General features: G+C 37.7%; 1 protein-coding gene across 2 annotated transcripts; it reads left to right on the forward strand.

The window, feature by feature from the left end:
* The first annotated feature begins 9,558 nt into the window (after positions 1 to 9,558).
* Positions 9,559 to 19,707, forward strand: LOC147865643 (RNase L inhibitor protein-like protein). Of its 2 annotated transcripts, none has more exons than XM_087318511.1 (12): positions 9,559 to 9,659; positions 12,995 to 13,075; positions 13,935 to 13,978; positions 14,292 to 14,344; positions 16,467 to 16,532; positions 16,619 to 16,659; positions 16,818 to 16,954; positions 17,112 to 17,202; positions 17,292 to 17,363; positions 18,828 to 18,937; positions 19,269 to 19,328; positions 19,449 to 19,707. In XM_087318511.1, the coding sequence occupies exons 2-12, from the start codon at positions 13,011 to 13,013 to the stop codon at positions 19,628 to 19,630; spliced, it is 921 nt and encodes a 306-aa protein (XP_087174637.1). In that variant the 5' UTR covers positions 9,559 to 9,659; positions 12,995 to 13,010; the 3' UTR covers positions 19,631 to 19,707. The 2 variants fall into 2 exon arrangements, with proteins under 2 accessions (XP_087174637.1, XP_087174639.1); XM_087318513.1 differs by having other exon boundaries at positions 14,301 to 14,344.
* The last annotated feature ends 2,564 nt before the right edge of the window (positions 19,708 to 22,271 follow it).

A 22,271-nucleotide genomic window follows, 5' to 3' on the forward strand; every position in this document is an offset into this window, starting at 1 on the left:
GAAGGTGATATATTCTTAATCTACCCAAATACCCCTTTTGCGTATTTTCGAAAGAATTCCCAAAATGCCCCTCCTATTTTCCACAAATAGAGAGAGAGAGAGAGATACCAAAATATCCCTTGGGTATGTATCTTCGAAGAATTCTCAAAATACCCCTCCTGTCTTCTCGGAGATGAATATGACTCTCCTTCTCCTTCATTTCGCGAGCGTATGAGAAATCATGATGGTCTTTGGTTGGAAAGGATCGCACAACTTATGGACAAACTTCGAATTGTATGCATGGTCCATGTGACTTGGTACTACAATACGTTAATAGGTCTTGGGGGGATTTGTCTTCACTAATAGGCCATTATCCTACATGTGATATATATGCAACTTTGTCTTCACTAATAGGCCATTATCCTACATGTGATATATATGCAACGTTTCATGTCTAAGATTCCATACATAAATCAGGCATCGTAACACCGTATTGTATATAGTTACTACACCATCTCCTATTTATGCATGATCGTCAATTGTGATCCTATATACCAGGGTCGTGATGTATTATATATAGCGAAGGTTATGTTTCAAAACCATTATTGCTCAACGTCAACCTTTGGCACGTTTGGCAAATTCCTTGTTTTCCTTTCCTTCTTACTCTCTTTTCCAATTCAAATTTGTTTTTGGCTTTCACCCCTACCAAATTTTACCAAAATCCCCTTCTTTATTCTTTTGTTAGAACTTCGGGAAACACTTTAATAGCCATTGAGTATGTAAGCAAGCCAAAATACATGCATGTCTTATCTAAGCTCACGTGCCTTATATTACAACCAATCTTGTGGCACTAGAGTAAGACAATCATCAAAAACTTAAAAGTTAAAACAATTGAGTGCCAAGAATGGACAACAACATGAGGGGTTACCTTGTTGTCTATTGCTTATAACGCGTCGAAAGAGACTTGCAGTTCCAAACCCTTGGATTCAATAATTATTTGATAGCTTGAATGACATAATGAAGGCGTTCTCTGCTATGGTGATATGCTTCAAAAAACAATGTTTAGTTTTCCCAAAAACACCTCCCAAAGTAATATGAGGATTTCTAACTTGGTGTGTCTCATGATTCAAATGCACCTTGCTTCATGTCCAACCACTGTTGTTCTAGTTGGATTTTGGTCAAAACATTATTAACATTGTTGGAAAATACTAATGTGGTTGCGCCCTTGGAAGAGTAAAAGTCACCATGTTTACTAAAACAATTTGTATGGTTTTATTGATGTGTTCCAAAAATATAGACAAGGTTAAAATGGCAATCAACGATATGTGAATATTGTGGCAAGGAGATCATTGTGCCTCAACTTATGCTACAAATTTATCCTTCTTGTATATGATATAATATGGGACGAGGAAGTGTTGATTGATCAATTTCAACATGGTCATTTAACTGACATAAATCATTTGTTGCTCAAGTTTTCATGAAGAACCCCCAATCACTCATAGCGGTGATTAGTTGCAATTAGGGGAAGATCTACCATGGAGGTCAATATGTAAGCAACCACCATTAGAGCTTAAGATTATTTGAGAGTATATCGATGGAATCTTGCAATCCTAGGAACCTTGTCAATGCACCCATGTTTTTTTGTCAAGAAGAAAGATAGTTCTCTTCATTTGGTTGTGGATAATTGATAAATCAACAAGGTCGTGGTTTGAATTAAGGCATGCTTTCAAGCCATTTAGAATGTCCTAATGGAGCGAAATACTTCATGAAGCTCGATGGAATCTTTTAGAGTGTCTCAATGGAATGAAATGCTTTGTAATGCGTACAACCTTGTGTTTTGTTTTTTAGGAAATGCATTTCGCACTCAATACAGAGATTTCGAGTACAGAACTATGTCATTTCACTCCCATTAATGCATTGTCTAATTCTCAAGACTATGGCGAGTAATTATTTCTACAATTTCTTAGACATATCCATCGTAGTTATTTAAACATCTCAATTTATTCAAGAGGAACATGATGCCCATGTTTAAAAAGATGAAGTTCGTAAATGATTGTGAGGATACATATTTGAACCATTTGAACTTACGAAAGTCCAACATAATCCGACAACATTGAGTTGGAAATCCCACAACATATAGGGGAATTACGGGCATGTTTTTTAGTGTCTTCCACAAGAATCCCTCTTTTAGAAAGAAATTTGATATTTTCTTCCTCTTCATCATTGTCATAATCAATCTTGACCCTTCTTGTAGTGTTGCTTGTAGTCATCTTCCATTGTGCTCTAAGTTGACTTGAGCATCAAACTCTTAGATAATTCTTTTTTGATAACAAATCTTCATCAAAGTCCTCTTTTCTAGTTGTACATTGTCTTCTCTTTTGAACCTTGCCCTAAAACAACATGACAACGACATGTTTGTTTGAACAAGATCAGAGAAAAGGCATAGGATACTCAGGCGTGACAATAGTCTTAACCACCAACATAACAATCATTTTAACAGCAACAAGTGATACATTTCATTGGTATTTTAAGGAGCACATCATCAAATGTTATTTAGCTCTTCATATTGTCGCTAAACGTAGCCATTTGAATACCTTCCTATTCAAATTTAGCAGAATTCAACATAACCCTTAATTAAATGACAGATCATTCCTTCTATGAGTTTTGAAGCATGAATAACAATCAAATTTCTCACATACAATGACACCACACAATAAGACTTTGTCTTGCCCTTGAGAGTAACCCTCAACAATATTGGCTTCATCCACATATGTTGCCTTCGGTGGTCATGGGACATGTCTGCCAAAAAGTAATAAAGAATTTGCATTAGAAATTAATAAATACTCAAGTTTTTCTTGAAGTAAATAAAATAATATTATATATGTATGTATGTATATGTGGCTTGCATTTGGGGGCAACTCAAACTCATCTCTAGTATACCCAAAGTTCATGTTTTCATGTGATGGCAACCTTGAAGGGAGACTCATAAATTTTCATGGAAGTTGGCCTAAAATATTCTATTTCAGGTAAAAAAGAGAAGAGCTATTCTTCTCTTTTCTTCCTGTCCGCTAAGATGGATGATAATCCTTTGGCCTTGCCTTTCCTTTCACGGTTGTCTTGTCGCTAGTTGTCCTGGCAGAACTTTGCCATTCCACTCGTGATATGCGGTGAAATCTCTGTCTAAATCATCGAAGAGGAAAATGTTTGGGCATTAGGGATAACGCATCATGCAAATATTTATAAATTATAAGTTATGCACAAAATTAAAGCTAACGTAGTGCAAAATGCAAATAAATCAGTCGCATTTCTATGCGATCAATCTCCATGAAATAAATAAAGTAATATTAGAAATTCATATATGTATGTTTGTACGTACATATCTACATACATGGCTTGGATTTGGGGCCAACTTTAGCTCATCTCAAGTATACCAATCTGAGACGAAAAATGTTTGGACATTAAGGATAATGCATCATGCATATCTTTATAAGTCATACACGAAATTTTAGTGGATTTAAGTCAACAAGTACAAAGTTAAAGCTAATGTAATGCAAAACCTATATATAATAATTCTCCTACATTTCTATGTGATCAATCTCCATAAATCGATCATTTCTTTAATGAAGAAATTAGTTTCAAGTTACAAAGTATTCAATTGCTAATTAAATTTCTTTTGATATTCAAAGAATTAAAGATGACAAAATTTGATAAGTTATTGTCTCGTACGAAGCCTAGTTTGAACTTTGAATAATGCATTTGGTAATTAATTTATCTCTACTCAAAGTATAACACTTACTTCTTCTTCTTTTCAAAATGAAGCTACTTTCCCATTAGTTAGGAAGGATTATTACATAGAGAGTCTACATGGAGACTTATACACACATCGGGGAGTCTTCCTCCGATCAAGTAAAAGAAGATGAGCCTACTTACAATGCCTTGCGGCCTAACTTAATGTAAGAAGCTACCTATATCCAAGGCGATGCCCTTTAATGTTGCCTAGTACGAGTCGGCTATTGGGGCCTACAACGAAGAGAGGGTGGCAGGTGAGTAGGAAACAACCAACGTGGGGGCTGGTAGTTCCACCTCGGGCCACTCCCGCCTTGCATCACCATAGGTGTGTTCCGCCATTTTTGCCAATAGCGCAAACGGGCAGTGACCACGTCGTTGGAGTGGTTGCAAACCTCTTCCAGTTGCCCTCGTAGGCAGTTGATAAAGCGCGGACCATATGTCCATGATCACTTCCTCCGGGGGCCGTACCGTACCGTACCTTGGAAAACCTTGAGGCAACGCGCTTTCCATATATACCACAAGGTAAAACTTGCGATCAACATCCAGATTTCCAGAAACCTAGGGGATGCGGGTTGCAAGCCTCTTTCAAAACGGATCTTGACGATTTTGCCTCTCATGCATACATAGCACCAACTATCTGCATTGACTACGTTCGTCCACCCTTCGACTGAGTGATCAATCCATGCCGCAGCGCTCCACGTGCCTTCAACTTCACATGCCGCAAGGAGGCGAGTCACTCTATCCCATACCTTTTGAGCTTGAGGGCAATCCCACAGACAATGTCTCAGAGTCTCAATAGGTCGAGAGCACAATGGGCAGCCTAACGGGCCGCCACGTTTATCTAGCCATTCGCCAACTGGCACCACATTATGACCGATCTGCCACCAAAAGAGCTTGATCTTTTTAGGCATGTGGAGATGCCAAAGACCCTTCCAAAAGGTAATGAGCGCCTCATCAGGGATGCCCAATGTTTGCCATCCATTGTGAAGGGGGGCGCCTAGTTGCAACTGCAAAGTCCGACCCAATTTAGTGGTGTAATCGAAGAAGTGGTGGAGTTTATCGTCATGTTTCCATCTAAAATCCCCTGGGTCCCAATCTAGATCAACAAGGGGGCGACAACCGTATACCTTTAACCTCCAATGGGGTTCCACCTTAGCAACATCCGGGTCTATCTTCCAGATGTTATCAACCTGTGCCACCACTCGGATTGGGTGCTAAGAGCCCTTGCTCTTACTGTCCCCAAAAACTGTATCTCTCCCTGATCCGCTCACACCCTTTAGTGACTTGACCATTCCAGCCTCGTCAAAGAGACTGAACCATGCATGTTCTCTCGCCTCCCCCATCGGAACCCTGTCAACTGCCTCAGCTATCAGTCTCTGCATTTTCGTAGCTCCCTTGAGGGGAGGAAAAAGGTCCTCTTGGGCTCTTCCTAAAACAACATTGCGTCTCCAATCATCTATAGATAGGAGGCATGTTGTGCCAACTTTCCCCATGCTAGGCCCTTAAGTTGCCCTACCATCGTGTCATCACTTGTTCGCACGTGAGGATTCCAGAATAGTGGTTGTCTAGTCCATTAAGTCAATGTCTCCAGGGTGTGCTTGACCGAATGCTGTTGTAGATGGCACCATGCCCGCAAGATGGAGTTCGCGACCTTGTCCTCCGGATGGCAAGCCAGCTTGGGTGGGACTCCGCTCATGCATCACCAATTCAAGGAGTCGGGCCAAGGCCTACCATACTTGGGAGTCCCTGCTTGCAACCTGTTGTGAAGTAGTACCTTCTAGCACCCCTTACTTGGCAGGAGGCAGCGAACCACCATTTTAGCCAACAATGCACGACTCTGCATTAAGGGGTCTATGAGGCCAAGCCCCCCTTTGGCCCGCGGTTGCGTTAACCAACACCATGACACTCTGGCGGAAGCCCTTGGGTTGTCCTTACCTGACCATATAAACCCCCTGATGGCAACCTTAATCGTGTGCAGACCTGTAGGGTCCATAATCTAGCATGAGACTGAGTGCCACATGGTAGCGAGTAGCCCTTGGTTCGCAACAAGGACCCTACCAGTGAAGGATAATTTAGATCTACTCCATTGGGTCAACTTCCTATTTATTTTGGCTTGTACGTGGGCCAATTGCGCTCCCTTGGGGATTGACCTCCCCATCGTAAATCCAAGGTACTTGAACGTCGTCCCATCAGGGACCCACATAAAATCGGCATGGGGTTTTGCCATCTTGGTTTCTCTTGTTCATTGAACCATAGGCCTTGGGTTTTATTCCAATTGATCTTGGCACCATCCACCTGACAAAAGTCGTCGACAAGATGTTTAGCCCACTGCAAATTCTCCTCATCACCTTGCAAGAAAAGAACCGTATCGTCGGCATATTCAGATAACAACAAATCTTCAGTCGCATTGGGGATGGGCAATCCCCGCAGCCCGTTGGTTGGTGCTTGTAAGTAGGCGGAGAAAGCCTCGGTTACAAAGAGATAGAGATATGGGGCTAGGGGACAACCTTGCCTCACTGAGCGTTGTAGTTGGAAGGCGGGTCCCCTAGAACCAGCCATCAGCACGCTACTTGTAGCTGTCCGATAGAGTGCAGAAGTGCAATTCCTCCATTTTTGAGGTAGGCCCAAAGCTCTCATCACATTTTCCAAAAAGGGCCATAGCACCTTGTCGTAGGCCTTCTCGAAGTCTAACATCAGAATAGCTGAGCTCGATACGGAGTGACCGGCCAATGCCATAACTTCCCAAAGAAGCAACACATTATCAAAGATACACTTGTTCTTGACAAATCCAATTTGATTGTCATGTATGATGTCCGGTAAGAAGCTTGCTAACCACCGAGCTAGGACTTTAGCGAGTATCTTGTATGTCGTGTTAAGGATCGTGATTGGACGTCACTGGCGCAACTCTAGGCTTCGCTCTAACGCTTTGGGGATGAGATATATCATCCCCTCAGCCAGACCAATCAACATCTTTCCTAAGGACCAAATCTCTTGAACTCCGGCTTCCAAAGATGGGATAACACATTCCCAATGAATCTCGAAGAAATCTCGTGAGAGACCATCAGGGCCGGGGCATGCACCCCTTCGCAATCCCCTAAGTGCCTCTGAGAGTTCTAAATGAGAGATGGGGCTATCGAGCACAACCTTGGGGTGAATGCAAGAAATCACTCGATCAATCAGCTCCGTGTTTTGCCTCACATGCATAGGTGCGAGGAGGTCACGATAGTATTGTGTTGCCATTTCTAGAATCTCAGTCTTGTCCTCCGTTATTGAGCCGTCTAGTTTGCGCAACCCTTGTATACGTCCACCACCACCCTTGGGTGCCTTATAGTGAAAGAAATGTCGGTTGACCTTGTTGTCTTTTCTAGCCCACCATGTTGCGTTTCTTTGAAACAACATTTGGTTCTTCTCCAAAGTCTTTTCTTGTACCTTCATCTTTGCTTCCTCCAGCTTAGCTCTAGACCAATTGCAACCAGGGTCTACTTATAACAGTCGTTGCGCTGCTGCAACGACCTTCCTTAATTTTGTTTCAATGGCTCTAACCTGTTGGAGGGCGCACTTGGTCTCCTGTTGTAAAAAGGAGGAGGAGAGGGCCAATTTTTTCTGCAAATCTTAGCTGGCTGATTCACTGCCCATGGTGTCCTACCATATACTCTGTAAACCGGCATTCACCTCTTCACTCTTCATGATCTTTGTGGGGATCTTCACATTGAAACTGCCCTTGCTATCGTTGGGTGGGTTAAGGTCTAGTCTCACCGACTGATGATCTAAAAATGTAAGACCTTCCAAGATAGCAAAGGAGCCCCCAAGCTCTTCGAGGGATGAGCTGATGTATATGCGATCTAGCCGTGCAAGACTACCGTCCCTAGCATTCCCGACGGCTTTGGAAAAGTGCAGCGAATGTGAGCTTCTCCTAAGGGAAGAGCCCCATGTATCCTTCACCCCGATTTTGCCAATTAGGAAAGCCCATGAAACCAGCTCCGCACCATAAATAGGCCTCTAGGTCCCTCCTTTCCTATCTCCCAGGTGTTCAGTCATGTTGAAATCACCTGCTATTACCCAAGCCTCGGCATCAGGTAATGTTGTCGCTAACATCCTCCAAAAGATTGCTCTCTCGGGGGCTGAGTTAGGGGCATAAATGTTTAGCACCCCAATCTGTAGGCGATTCCATTTCAGAAGCACGTATAAGGCCCGACCCTCCACCAGCGTGCCAGATGATGTTACTTCGTATCGGGCCTTATTACTTTTGTTTTTCGATAAAATTATACATAATTGCTATATTCCGTGAATGTATTTGATCATCTTTCTTGTTCACAATGCAATTATCTTCCACATGCCATTTGTAATTAAATTGGTTGCCTCAATTCTACCAATTCGACAAACATAACAAAGGTCTTGTGCTTCACATGATGTTTTGCACATAATGTCTCGTTAGAATATCCAAGGGTAGATTTAGACTACATCCCAACTAAAAGAATAAAACTCTTGATATTGATTGACCTTTATCCAATAAGCATCTTTTCCAAACAAAAGCAGAATTTTCTCATTCCATCAATTGGATGTGGTTGGGTTTAGAATTAGTTTCTTTTACATTGTATGAGAAACTATTGTTGTGGAGTGACGTGAACGCGAGGAGAAAAAGTGATATTTCTCAACAACTCGTCAAGATGCATATGAAACCTATGTTTCATGCAAAGTCAACTCTCAGCAAATTAGCCTGACTACGAAGCCTACAAATTCATTGTGATTGCAAGACCTACAAATAATACATACCTACAATGCAAGCAAATGAAGGTTTAGCATGAAACATGTGAATAGGATTATGTGTGAAGCTCCCGAACAATGGTTAAGTGAAAAGCATGTGATCAAAGGTTTTAAAACAAAAAGAATGTGAATTAAGCGATGTGTGTGTACCAATGAAGTGTTGAATGTTGTTGACAATGAGATTTGTTAATTACAAAATAAGGACCACATTCCTATGAACAAAGACAAACGTTAACATCTACCTACAATCAAGGATGAATGAAGCATCGAGAGTTGATGACAGTGGGATCACTAGTTGAGAAACCTCTGTTTACGAAGGAACCAATGAAGAAGTGAGTAATGTAAAGTGCCATTGACACTTGCATAAGTCTCGAGCCATTGTTTCTTCCTCTCTCTCCAAACCATACAAGTCTCTCACGCCCAATCAAGCCATCAAATCAATATACACTAGCTCCCTCACAAATATCCACATTTGCTATAATTCCAACCTCCTCAATTCCATATTCCACAAAGTCATTAGATTGCACCCACACACAATACTTGCCCACCACAAATTCCTCTTCCCTCAAGTAGTCGTCAATGAAATTTTCGGGAACTCATGCAACCTCCATGAGATAGACTAGCCTAGTCCAAGATCCTTGTGGCCCCACACTTTGTTTTCACACGCGCACGTGGTTATCTACAACACCGACCAACTTCATGCAACAAGACAAGTTTCTATGTGCCAATCTAGTAGGCATGACACTTACACTGTACCACGTCGTGGTGGCAAAAACAATTGGACCATGACCAAACATTTGCTGACGCCACATTGGCACGGGGTGCGGTTTCTTCTTCACGCCCAACATGAACAACCAATGAGGTTGCGCCACATCACCTTGTGGCGGCACGGGGTGCAGCTTCGTCTTCACGACCAACATCCACAACCAATGAGGTTGCGCCACATCACCATGGTGTGTGTGTGTGTGTGTGGGGACCTAGGGTTTTTAGAGAACCGGACTTGCCAAGCCTTCATCACCGTGTGTTCTCATTATTGTTATTTATTTTGATGCGTTAATCAGGGGGGGACAGACAACTAATCATTGTTTGTTTGGCTCATCTCTGTTGTTCAGCTAAATTTTGCACAGGTAAGTCGTGCGAGCTTTTTCGTTCTTCTCTGTCTGCTTGTATGATCTTATGCGTCATCCAATCTTTATAGATCCTATTCAAAAATTACATGTGTTTTTTGCCTCATCAAGGCCTCTCTAAATCAACCGCTCTCTTCATTGCTGATATACAGTTTTTTTTAAAATGAAACAGGATATAGCTATGTGCCTATCTATCTATCTATATTTTTGCACGACTTGGCATTTGTTAAATATTCATTTTTGCAACTTTTGAAACAAAAAATCATCATTATTATTTTTTCGAACTTTGGGCATTTCTGTAAATTTTCCTTTTTAAGCTTCTTTTGAATCTCAAATTAGACCCTTGAAGCCATACAATTGTTTTTCAATTGAAGCACTAATATGGACCCTCCAATAGATTATAATTACTCTATAAATGATATTTTATATGCACGATTTTTTTATCATTCCCTGCTATACAAATGTTTTCAATTAAATCACTAATATGGACCCTCCAATATATTTTAATTACTCTATACATTATCTTTTATATGCATGGTTTTTAATCATTCCTTTGTGCTACGTTTTTGCAAAATTTGAAAATTTTATAGCTTCTTTTGAATACCAAAATGGTTAAAAAATGATGTCTTATACAGCTAGTTTTTTAGGCATTTCTAGGAGTTTCAAAATCATGCATTCAAATTATTCTAAATTACTAGTATATACTTATTGCATTTCTTTGAGTTTCAAAATTGCATCTTTTGGGAGAATTTAGGCTTCCTTTCAAGGCCAAAATCCCCTGCATACGGGTTTCAAATGTAAGCTCTGTTCTAGAAAGTCAACTAGCTTTTTAGGACTTAACTTGTAGTGGATTGTTTGTGTCTTTGCAAATTAAATTTAAGAGCTTCTTGTATAATATTAATGAGGTTTTTGTCGAGTTTTATTATGTCTTTACATGTGGTTAAATGATTTCATTCATTATTTGAAAAAAATGGATGCCAATTCAGTCTTTTGCATGATAGTATACTGCCAGATGGATTGCCAATTGAAGATGATAAGTGAAATATCTCTAGGTAGAGTTAAATATTCTTTTCATGATAGAGAAGCATATTTGTTGTGAATATTTCAAATGATTATACATTCTGAATGACATTTCTCTTGGTAGAGTCAGAACTCAGTGTTCTTTAAGGTTTTTATCTCATAGAAAAATAACCATAAATGCAACAAATCCTGTTAAATAATAAGCTTTACGTATGCATTATTGCAATCCTATGGATATTCTTTTCATGATATCCTCGTAGAATTGAGTCTTCTTGGTGGGGTCATGGCATGAGTGCTTTTATGATGAAAAGGAAGGCTTTGGCTTGGGACAATGTCATTGACACGGACAAATCCAAAATGCAAAAATGAAAAACTTTGCATAATTGCCCCTTAGACATTGTTTGTCCAAACGATCATAGCTTGCTTGCTATTCCTAGCTTGGTCAACTTCTCTGTCATGTTTTGTGTTTTTGACATGCTCGACTTGAATGGAGTCTTCAGTGTGCTCACATTTTTGGCATCTTCAAGCTGGATGGGATTGGCTTTTGTAGTGGCTTGGGCATCATAGCTGGGGTCTGGCTTGGGTGAAATTTCTCGCTGGAGCTTGGTGCATGGTGATTTCATGCAGATCAAGAAAGTACACTTTTTTGCCTTCTTTTGTGGGGCTCTAGCCTACACGGAGTAGATGAAGGTTTTTGGTCTTGATGGTCCATACCTTTCTATGAGCGGATACTGATTCCAACAATTTGGTATGCATCAATCAACTAAAGCTGGTCAAAACCAACATGCCCCTGTGGTGGGTCATTTTTGAGGTGTATTATGCGAAGATCAACTACATTGTGAGGCTGCCAATCTAGCTGTTGCTTTCAAAAGCTGGGTTTGAAGGTCACAAGCTTGTTTGTGGGCCTTTTGTTTGAGGTAGAAAGAGGACAAGGATTAGCATTTGTTGGCTGGGTGTTGAGCCCAATCTCAGATACTCAGATAGACTTGGACCTAAAGCATACGGACACCTGAATTCTAGATGGTAGATGTGGTAGTGCACTTAAGGAGAATAATGTAGACTGATTAAGATATGCACAGACGCACCTCACTCGACATTCACCTACATTGCGAGAAGCAGGTATCAAGTACTTAGGAAGAAGCTTAGCAAAGCGTAGAGCACACGACAATAAGGTACTAAATTTTTTTTACTTCATTAACACATAAAAAATGATAAGAGAAGATACATGGTTCTAGCAACAAGGGTATATTGGAATATTTATAGGCTTTACAATCAGGTCTAATGTACAGTGGAGAAGGGCAGGCTACGTTGACTTCCCGTCATAAAGCCAACTCCTTTTCTCACTCGACACCAAACTTCAAAATTACCCATGAATGTGTCTAACACTAATCTATCTTTCATTAAAAGTGCATGATTGATACCTAAGAGGGCTTAACTTTCCGATTCTGAAATGCCCTCCCTTCTATTTATGTTTCATAGTCATGTGAAATTATAATCTTGGATTTGCATATCCCATTGAGCTAGAATTACATGTCCCGCATTGAATGAATAACAACATGATTTCGTGGGTCATGAGGTACATGTTCACAGATATATGATACACCAACGAGGTTTTTGAATTCCTTTCTTTGATGGTTCATGAGAAGCTTTAGAACTTTCTTTAACACCACTCTCAAATAAGGAAAAATAATGATAATCCTTCCATGTTACAACTGTCTACTCTTTGTAATAGTGTTCCATGCACATCTGGTTTATTATGTTGTCAGCTTTTGAGTTGGATTGCCTAAACATGGTCAAAAATGAATTTTAGATGTAGGTGCATGGGTTTCAGCATCCAGCTACACTTGATTTATGCAATTAAGTTAAGAGTTGGATCATCCTTCCATGCTACAATTGTCAACTCTTTGTAATAGTGTTCCATGCACATCTCGTTTATTATGTTGTCAACTTTTGAGTTGGATTGCCTAAACATGTTCAAAAATGAATTTAGATGTAGGTGCATGGGTTTCAGCATCCAGCTACACTTGATTTTTGCAATTAAGTTAAAGAGTTGGATTATCAAAGAATATGGCACGTTATTTGGACAAGTTTAAGACTATGAAGAGATTCATAGAAATAGCCATACTAATGGTATTCTTTGCAACTTAACACACTAAAGAGATTAAAACAAGCTGGAACATCAGCATATGGAGCTGTGTTTCGTAGAGGGCATTTTCAGAGTGATAGTACTTAATAAGCTAGGATGATGCTGTGAAAAATTCTGAAGAATAGCTCTTACTGCATTTCCAAAACAAAATTTCCATATATTTTATTAGGTTGGTGGCCATCAACATGGGAAGGAATGGCGGAACCTCTAGAAGGAAAGGGAAACCATCTGCAAAAGACAATGTATCCTGGTGTGTAATGTGCAAGCATTTCTCTCTTCCTCAGTATTATTTGTTAAAAAGCAGAGGGCAACTGCATTTCTGTGATCTGGGAAGCTTCAACAGATGAACATCTGGACTTGATAATTGTGGAACGAATAATTATTATTAAAGCATTTTGCTAGATCTGCAAGAAGAGCATCTATTTTGGTTATACATTTTACAAATGACCTTAAATTCACTTATTCAGCTTCCTAACATGTATGGTGTGCCAATATTCCTAATGTATCATGGAATATGGTCTGTAATGTATTGTGGGAAATACACTCTATAATGATGTTGAACTCCTTGTCTTTATTAAATAGGTCTAAAAAATACATGAACAAAAAGAAAAGAAACTACTCACAATGTCAGCTCGCTAGTTTTTTTTGCAATACAATTAGTTAATTCTGTAGTACATTTCGTAATGAGTCGGTCATACCTAGTAATAATTTCCAGTGGGTTGCAGATGTTAAGTTGAATAGATCTAAAATACATACACAAGAAATAAACCCTTAACCCTAAACCCTAAATTGACAATGAGTCAACAGTACTAGTTTTGTTGAAGTATAGTTAGTGACATATGGATCTGATTCTTAATTTATGAATGCATATCCTTGCAAAGAGTTGACAGTGATCAGCTACTCTGGATGAGATCTTAAAACTACACTTTTATGTGTGGAGAAATTGGTGAAGATGAGACTTATTATTTCATTCTAACTGTTTTGAATGCATGTTTCTTGGTTTGTAGATCTTTCCAAAATTGAGTGGATGTATCTCTGCATATTTTGCTAGAAATTTAAGAGTCAGTTAGTGATCTGAGCGGTCTGAATCTAATTTGTTTTGCTTGCAGGCAAGAGCTGGAGCAAAATGAAATTGGAGCATCCATATCTAGTGGTAAAATCTATCACGAAATTGCACACATTGTATATTTAAATATATATATCTTCCTATGATAAATATATTAGTGTATATACATATATACATACGTACATACATACATACATACATACATACATACATACATACATACATACATACATACATACGTACGCACATACATACATACATACGTACATACGTACATACGTACATACATACATACATACATACATACATACATACATACATACATACATACATGCATGCATTTGTGTATATATATATATCTTCTCATGATAAATTCAAGCATTTTCTTGATTTCTTCTAGAGGATCCAGAAGAGGCTAGACCTGAAAGATTTGATTACAAATTGGCAATGTGGGTAAGATGAATAGACGAATTTTCTTAATGGTCTAATTTAATTAGAAGATCTTTAGCCTCATGCATTTTAACTATGGATTATACAATTATATAAATCTGATTTGATTATTTTATTTATGATGGATTTCATGATATAATAATATCAATCATACTAAAATCTAAAACTTTTGGTAAATGTTGTGAAAATGTGGGAGAACAACAATGGGAGAAAAAGTTGCATGTCTTCTTATTTGTGTATAAATTGCCTTACCTTTTTTGACTGTCTAGTTGTCAGCATTTTAGTTGTTGGGAGGAGCTACCGGAGAGTGTCAGCATTTTAGTTGTTGAGAGAAAATGGAAGTAGTTGCTGAGGAAAAAGAATGAAATATTAACTTCTTTTAAGAGGTCAAAATGGTCTATAAGACCAAACAAGAGATTACATCTGAAGTGTTGTCTCGTCTTTGAGAACAACAAATCAAAATAAAATAAATGTTACTAACTAAACATAAAAGTAAATAAGATACTAAAGAATCTTGTTATTGGCACATGTAAGTTAATCAAGTTAGATATATTGCAACTTTTGTCTTTGAAATATCTCTAGCATAGGTTGATCCAGAATGGAGAGATCTCCGAAGCAAGGGAAGCACCTGCGATGGCGGGAGATGATGGCCTATATCTGTTGATGACAAGGGTGGTGAGATCGTGGTCCATGGGGCTGGGTTCTACGACAAATTGCTATTGCCCGATCTATTGTAACCCCTTGTTATGTCTTGGTCTAGAGCCCATTTGTGTAGCCCTTGATTGACTTATAGCATTAGTGGGAGTGATGGGGCTAAAGAAAGTTGTGATTGTTCTTTGTGGATGAGCTTGTGTGGCTGTACTGTTGTCCTTCAACAACTTTTCCCTGTGTCTTTTGAGTTCTATCAAGAGAAGTCCTAGGCACTGTTGGTCCTCATATTCCATTACCTTGTGAGGTGGGCCAAAGCCTTGTTTAAAGAGGCAATGGTATCTCCGTCTTATTTCATAAAAGACACTACAGTGACAGATATAGTGCTCTTCGAATTCCACTTCTTGATGATGCAGTTGGCAAATTCTTTCTTCTAGAGTTATTTATGTATATCTGCCTACCTCAATATCTAACTGATCCAATGAAGTTCGCAGCTGCCCTATCACACTACACAACACATAGTATAGATGTATGTCCATATAAGATGACTTGATGATGAATCCATCCTCTGATGCATGTAAAAAGTGTCTTGTAGTGGGCCACTTCGTACCAAGTGATATTTTGGGGCTGATCCATGTTATCTTGTTTTGGAGAGGAAAGCCAAAGTAGAACAGCAGATGCCAAAAATAGTAACACATACCAAAAAAAGGCTAAATCATGAGAAATGTGGAAAACTTTGTTGAAAGAGATACAAAATGCAAGGTTTTGTTTTTCGTAAAGTACTGGCTATGAATGGCCCAGGGCCCAGGAAATGTTCAACATGTCTAGACCACCTTAAGTTCACGAGAGAAAATGATGTCCTGGATATTAGATGCTTTGCTTGCTCCTTGAACGTGTCCAAAGTTGACTTCCTTTCTTTTAAGGAATTTAAATCTAACATCTGGTAATGTTAATAAGCGTGAGGTGAAAGATATTTGGGAATGATTGAAGATAGTGAGTGACATTTGGATATTAGGCATGCTAAGATCTGGCAATGTTTTCCTGGATGTGTTGCCTGCTCCATGAATGGGCCAAACTTTACTGTAAATGGTTGGATGATCAAATTAATTTGAATTCAAATCTAACATCTGGTAATGTTAGTTTCTTGTGAAATCAATGTGGTGTGAAAGATCTTTGGAAATGATTAATGATGGTGATGTTTGAAAATTAGGCATGATATAATATTATTTCTTATGTTGTGAGGATTTTTCTACCAGAAATCAAAATCATCCTTTAATAGTTCGCAAAAGGGTTACATAACTCTGGCATACATATGGGGGTCATGATGACATGTAAACAGAAATATCATATTTTCTTTTACTGCATCTGTAAACATGTTTATCAAATTTTTTTCACCCATGCTAACATGCTAATACTTCATTGTTTTCTTAATTTGAAAACGGAATTTTTAAACTCAGAAGTGTTTGCTGTTTTGCAGGATTTTGGCCAATGTGATATAAAACGATGTACGGGACGCAAATTAGCTCGGCTTGGATTTTTGAAGGTATGACTCATTCTAAATGTTTATATTTGATAGTCCTTGTTCTGCAATATTCTTACATATGTAAGATCAGTGAACCTGGATTACAGGAGCTACGAGTTCAACAACGCTTTGGCGGTGTGGTACTGAGGTAAACTATAACCATGGTTTATTTTTAATGTTAGTATTGTAGTTCAAATGTATGCCTGAGTTTATTTTGTGGTTTTTTGGGAGCAAAATGAATTCCTTTTGTTTGTTATTGAATTTGAATAATATCCATCTGTTAAAGAAAAGAATTATGCTTTGCAGTCCTATGGGAAAAAGATGCATCTCGAAAGAGGACCAGAAAATAGTGAAAGAGAAAGGTCTAGCTGTTATAGACTGCTCTTGGGCTCGGCTTGATGATGTTCCTTTTGCAACATTGAAGTGTGGATCACCTCGCTTAAGTATATGCTCAGTTTGTACCTTCCAAGTCAATAAAGCAAATGGACACTAGTATATAACATTTCAAACTTGTGTTTCTTTTATGCTGAAACGATGCATTGAAAGCTGAAAATCATTAAAATGAAGAACCTCTAAGGCTTTGAGTTTTTCTTTGGTTAGTGCCATGGCTTGTGGCAGCCAATCCAGTTAATTATGGCAGGCCTTGTGAACTCTCTTGTGTTGAAGCTCTAGCTGGTGCTCTGTATATTTGGTAATTTTTGTCATTGAATTACCGTGCAATATTTGAAGACTTAAACTGTTGAAGGCGGTGTTCTTATTGTGTCAATGTGAAGCTTCCAGTGGTGAAGATAGGGCTTGTGGTATCCTTTTGGACAAGTTCAAGTGGGGCCATGGATTTATCTCACTAAACAGGTAGATTGGCTTAAGTTGCTTTTTTACCTTTATTTATAGGGATATTGTTTGCCCGTTAAATCACTTCTCATTAGATTATACTAGTAAACAAAGACATACACATGACACACTTATGTTTCCATGGAATTAAAAAGAGTAGATACTATATGCCTAAATACTCATGACATTTCCAAGTGGTGGTGAATTCAGTGGGGATGACTACACAATCAGTTATAGCCTTCTCTCTAGTCACAAATATTAAAGATCTGGCTGGGTTTAATATAAATTATTTTCTAATGGGTTTTGTCAACATCAAATTACAGATTGGCCAAGCTTATGCTTGTCTTTGAGTAAGATCTAGTGCTGTTAGAGGCTTCATCAGTTGAGCTTTCTTTAACGCAACCATAATTTCTCTTATATGATAGGTTATTTCTGAAGTATTGCCCTTGTATTTTTTTTTCTTGCTAATACATTGAGTTATTTTGTGCAATCTAGTAACATCTTTTTCACATAGACCATAGTTAGGCAGCAGCAAATTGGTTTGCGTGTTTGAATCCATTGGCTATTAATGAGAGCTTGTGGATAAAATAGAAAACTTGTGAGATAGTTCACAAAAGATAGAATCCTTAGGATTTGAGAATATAATTTATATTGTCCATGAGGAGGCCAAATTTAACTATGGGACCAAATAAACATACCATCTTGTATGTGACACTTTCCTAACTTGAGAATCTCACATGTGCCGAAAACCAGATTCCCGCATCTCTTTTTATTTTATTCACTTTTATATTTACCGAGTAATATTTATTTTATTTTGATTTGTTGTTCTCAAAGACGAGACAATGTTTAAGATGTCTTAAAAGCCACTTTGGCCTCTTAAAAGACGTTAATATATCTTTCTTTCTTTCTTTCTTTCCAAGCAAGGGGGTTACTACTCTGTAGTAGAAACTTCCATGTTAAAATAGTGCATACATGTAAACATACCATATTGTATATGATGCCTTCCTAAGAAAGGGGGTTACTACTCTGTAGTAAAAAAACGTCCATGTGAAAATAGTGCATGCATGCATGTGCTCACCCTTCTTGGTGAGGGTTTGACTATGTGTTTAATAAGCCATCATACTTCGCGAGAATTTACCTTATACGGCGAGCATGCAATTTGAGAGAGAATGAAAGAAAATACTCTCGGGACGTTACCAAAGATAGGTTCAAGCATATGTTCACCTGAAACTGCTGTTGATGGAGCCTCCCTCTTGTGACCTTCATGTTTTGTTGCAGGCTACAAAGTAGTAAACAATGTTTTTTCTTAAAAGCTCTTCAGCATTAGCATATGGGATTACCATCTTGTCTAGAAGTCTTGTTGAACTTTAAATATCAAAGGCTTTCAGATTGTGACTATTAAAGACATGGATACACACTTTAGGGAAGCATACGAAACTAACGTAGTTAGTGTAAATATTTGCTTATTTATTCTATTTCATGTAGAGAGCTGCTGGATGCTTACAAAGACTGTAGCACAGGGGCAGAAGTAATTCAGGCACAAAATCTGTGGCTTGCAACTCAATCAGATATGAAGAGAACTCCAAACATTCTTGGTATTGTATCTTTTTGTGCATTCTTACCTCTTGTGAGTTGCGTGACTATCAAATTACTAGGATTTGAAGGAATAATTATTGGAGTAAAAATCAACTGGAGTTTGTAAAATAAAGAAATGAAAAGACTATTAGTAAGGTTGAATTTTTGTATGTGTATATTAAATATAACACCTACTTAATCTATGTGGTTGCTATGCTATATGATTATTTACATAAGTGGGTGTGTGCTTGTACATAGTTCTATAATGTGTGGGTGTTTTATAATTATGAGTGGGATTGCCGAAATTGGCTTGAAACATCAGCTATTACAAAGTTTCTGTTTCTACTGCAGATTTGCAAGCAAAGAGCCTTTCTATGTTAAGAATTGGAAAGACAAAACATGAAGGAAATGGTATGTGTATTTGTATGTGTAGGATAGACAACGTGACAGAAAAGAATGATACATAAGTATGGGAGTGTCTAATATTTCCTAAATTTATGGCGTGTTCATTTAATATATTTTTTCTTACAGATTCTGAAGATATATCAAGTGAGGATGATGACTTACCGCCATTGGAACGGAATCCTAATCATGTGGAATCAGAAGATAGCAATGGAAATGAAAGTGAAGATGATGTGCCACCATTAGAACAAAATCCTAATCATATATACCATGAAGAAGGTAGTGATGGTGTCGATATTGAAGAAGCTTAATTTAAGAAATGTTTTTTCTACATGTTTATGTGAACCAAAGCTTCAAATGATCTAAGCTTTAAAGACGTGTTTCTATTTTTAACGAGCACGGTATTGGATTGATCATTACAATTAAAACAAAATCCTAAATCCTATATGCCATTGAAACGATAGTGATGGTGTCTATTTTAAAGTATAATTCTACATGTTTATGTGAACCAGAGCTTCAAATGCAATGATTAGGATGTGTTTCTATTTTTAATGAGCATGGTATTGGATTGATCATTATTATTAGAGTAACACAAAGATTGTGGTGTGAGATTTTCACAAAGGTTTATTGATGGGGGAAAAACGTGGGCAAATCTTACTCAAACCATTTTAAATGCCAGGGATAACATCATTGTTTTTTATCATGAAGGAATGAAAGGAAACGAAAAGTATAATAATATGTGAGCAAAATATTACAAGCCAAAGCTCAATCCGACAACATTGATCCCCTATCTGTTATGAAATATACTTCATGTCTAGTCAAAAGTGGATACCTCAATGAAATTCCTAAATTCCATAGAGACATAAATCTTGAGTACTGCCTGATTTTTCAAATTGAGTGATGTGTTTCTTTGTGATTATAAACGGTATTTTGTGAACAATTTGCTCTTGAGAAATGCAAGATTAAGAGATTCAACAAGAAGGTAACGTGTTCTTGAAGGAAAATTAGAAAAATATATCCATTGTAATTAGCTTACCCTAGTGGTAAGTCCTTTACACTACTAGCACTGCAACTTTTCTATTTTTATTTTATTTTTATTTTATTTTATTTTATAGTTTTGATGATTGGATAAATACCCATTTTGTTGTATACCAATTGTCTCATGGGCCAAATTTGGCCTTAGAAGATGTTAATATATCTTTCTTTCTTTCTTCTTTCTGAGCTCCACCATACCATGGTTGCATAAACGAAGTTTTGTTGGGATGTGGGGAAAAAATTATGCACAAATAGATGACTTTTTGCCTCTAATATTCCCAGTGGTCTCAGTTATGAGTGTGAATCAAATAAATGATTTTGGAGACAAAAGGTCTCACTTGATTTGACTATCCTTATTTTAATATGTCTGAGCATCCACAATGGTGAATTGAACCAAAGATTTCTGCAAGAAGTTGTGTGACACACATCATTTCTCTTGTAATTGAATGTGATTTGCAATAAAATCTCTCCTAACTTTGTAAGCACATAGTGTGACGAGGTTCTTGGGTGCATGTGAATCCTAATGTCATTGTGAAGGTTACATGAAGAAGGAAATAAAGCCTAAGGGCGGTAACTAATAGAAAAGGAATTTCAATATGCACGAGTTTATTTCATCTAGTTCACCATACTTGCTTAGTTTCCTTCTTTAACTTGTTGATGGGGAATTTTGAAATGTTGAACCAACTAAAGACCTCTTGTATTTGTATGCTTTATCACCAAATGTGTATAACATGTGCACCACAAATAGGGGAGGGGAGTTAGGACATGCAATGGGTTGTTTAAGTCTCTAATTATATATCATTATCATTTGTGGTAGGACATAGGTTGGATGTATACTTATGATTCATGAAGGTGACAATTTGTAACAAACTTTGAATTATTCCCAACATAGTATGAACCATACGTACCATACGTGCATTCGCATTCGCGAATGATTAAATCATTCGCGAAAGAAAAACACCCTCAAAGAATGATAAATATCATACTTTTGGATTAACTATTTATTATGAGGTAGATAAGCGTAAAAATGAAAAAAAAACAAAAAAAAACATTAAAAAAATGGGAAAAAAACAAAAAAAAAAACACAAGAATGTTAGGATAACATTCGCATTCGTTTTCCAACGTAGGAAAACGAATGTTATACTAGACGAACACGAATTTTACGTACTATGATTCCCAATATATCTTTGAAGTTATGAAACTAGTATGTAATTTTTTTTATAACTTAGAACCTTACCAAGTATATAAAACCATTTATTGAACAACTGTGATGTACTAAGGTTGACATTTTCTTGTCTTTTATGTCCAAAAGGTCTTACACAACAAAGTAACAAGGTTGTTGACAAACCAAATATAAGCCAACATTATGATTACATTGAGGAGCTTTTCATTTTTTAAAATAATTTTGTTAGACTAATAGTAGAGTTGGAAAAAGCAAATCTCATATTCGTCAAGTACAATGTACACTCCTGATGTATGTTTGCAACATTTGTTAATCCATTGTCTTTGAACGAGCTCACTTAGATTATTCTTTTGTTTGTTGATGCAACACACTTTTTAATAATAACCACCAATGCAAAACCATTTGTGTGCCATCTTATAACTTTCAAAATTATATGTTCATCATTGGATAAAGTAAGTTAAGGATGCAACACATTGAGAAAAATAAAACAACCCATGGGAGTTATGCATTCTTATGTTTTTAGTTTTATTATCCAACTTTAGTGATTAGAGTATCAAGTGGCATCATTGCCTATCATATTATATGGTTAAGAATAGAGTCATGGATGTGAGGAAACCTTTTTCATTTTATATTGTAGCTTGTCAATTTGGCTTGCTCATGACCATTTGATAGAAAAATAATCTTGCCATGTTCTGTATTCCATGAATTGTCATGCGTTAGTTGGATGTGCGATG

Source organism: Azolla caroliniana, unplaced genomic scaffold (assembly GCF_043228905.1).
Source record: "Azolla caroliniana isolate FFs.n. ecotype wild unplaced genomic scaffold, voAzoCaro1.0.p SCAF_4, whole genome shotgun sequence".
NCBI lineage: Eukaryota > Viridiplantae > Streptophyta > Polypodiopsida > Salviniales > Salviniaceae > Azolla > Azolla caroliniana.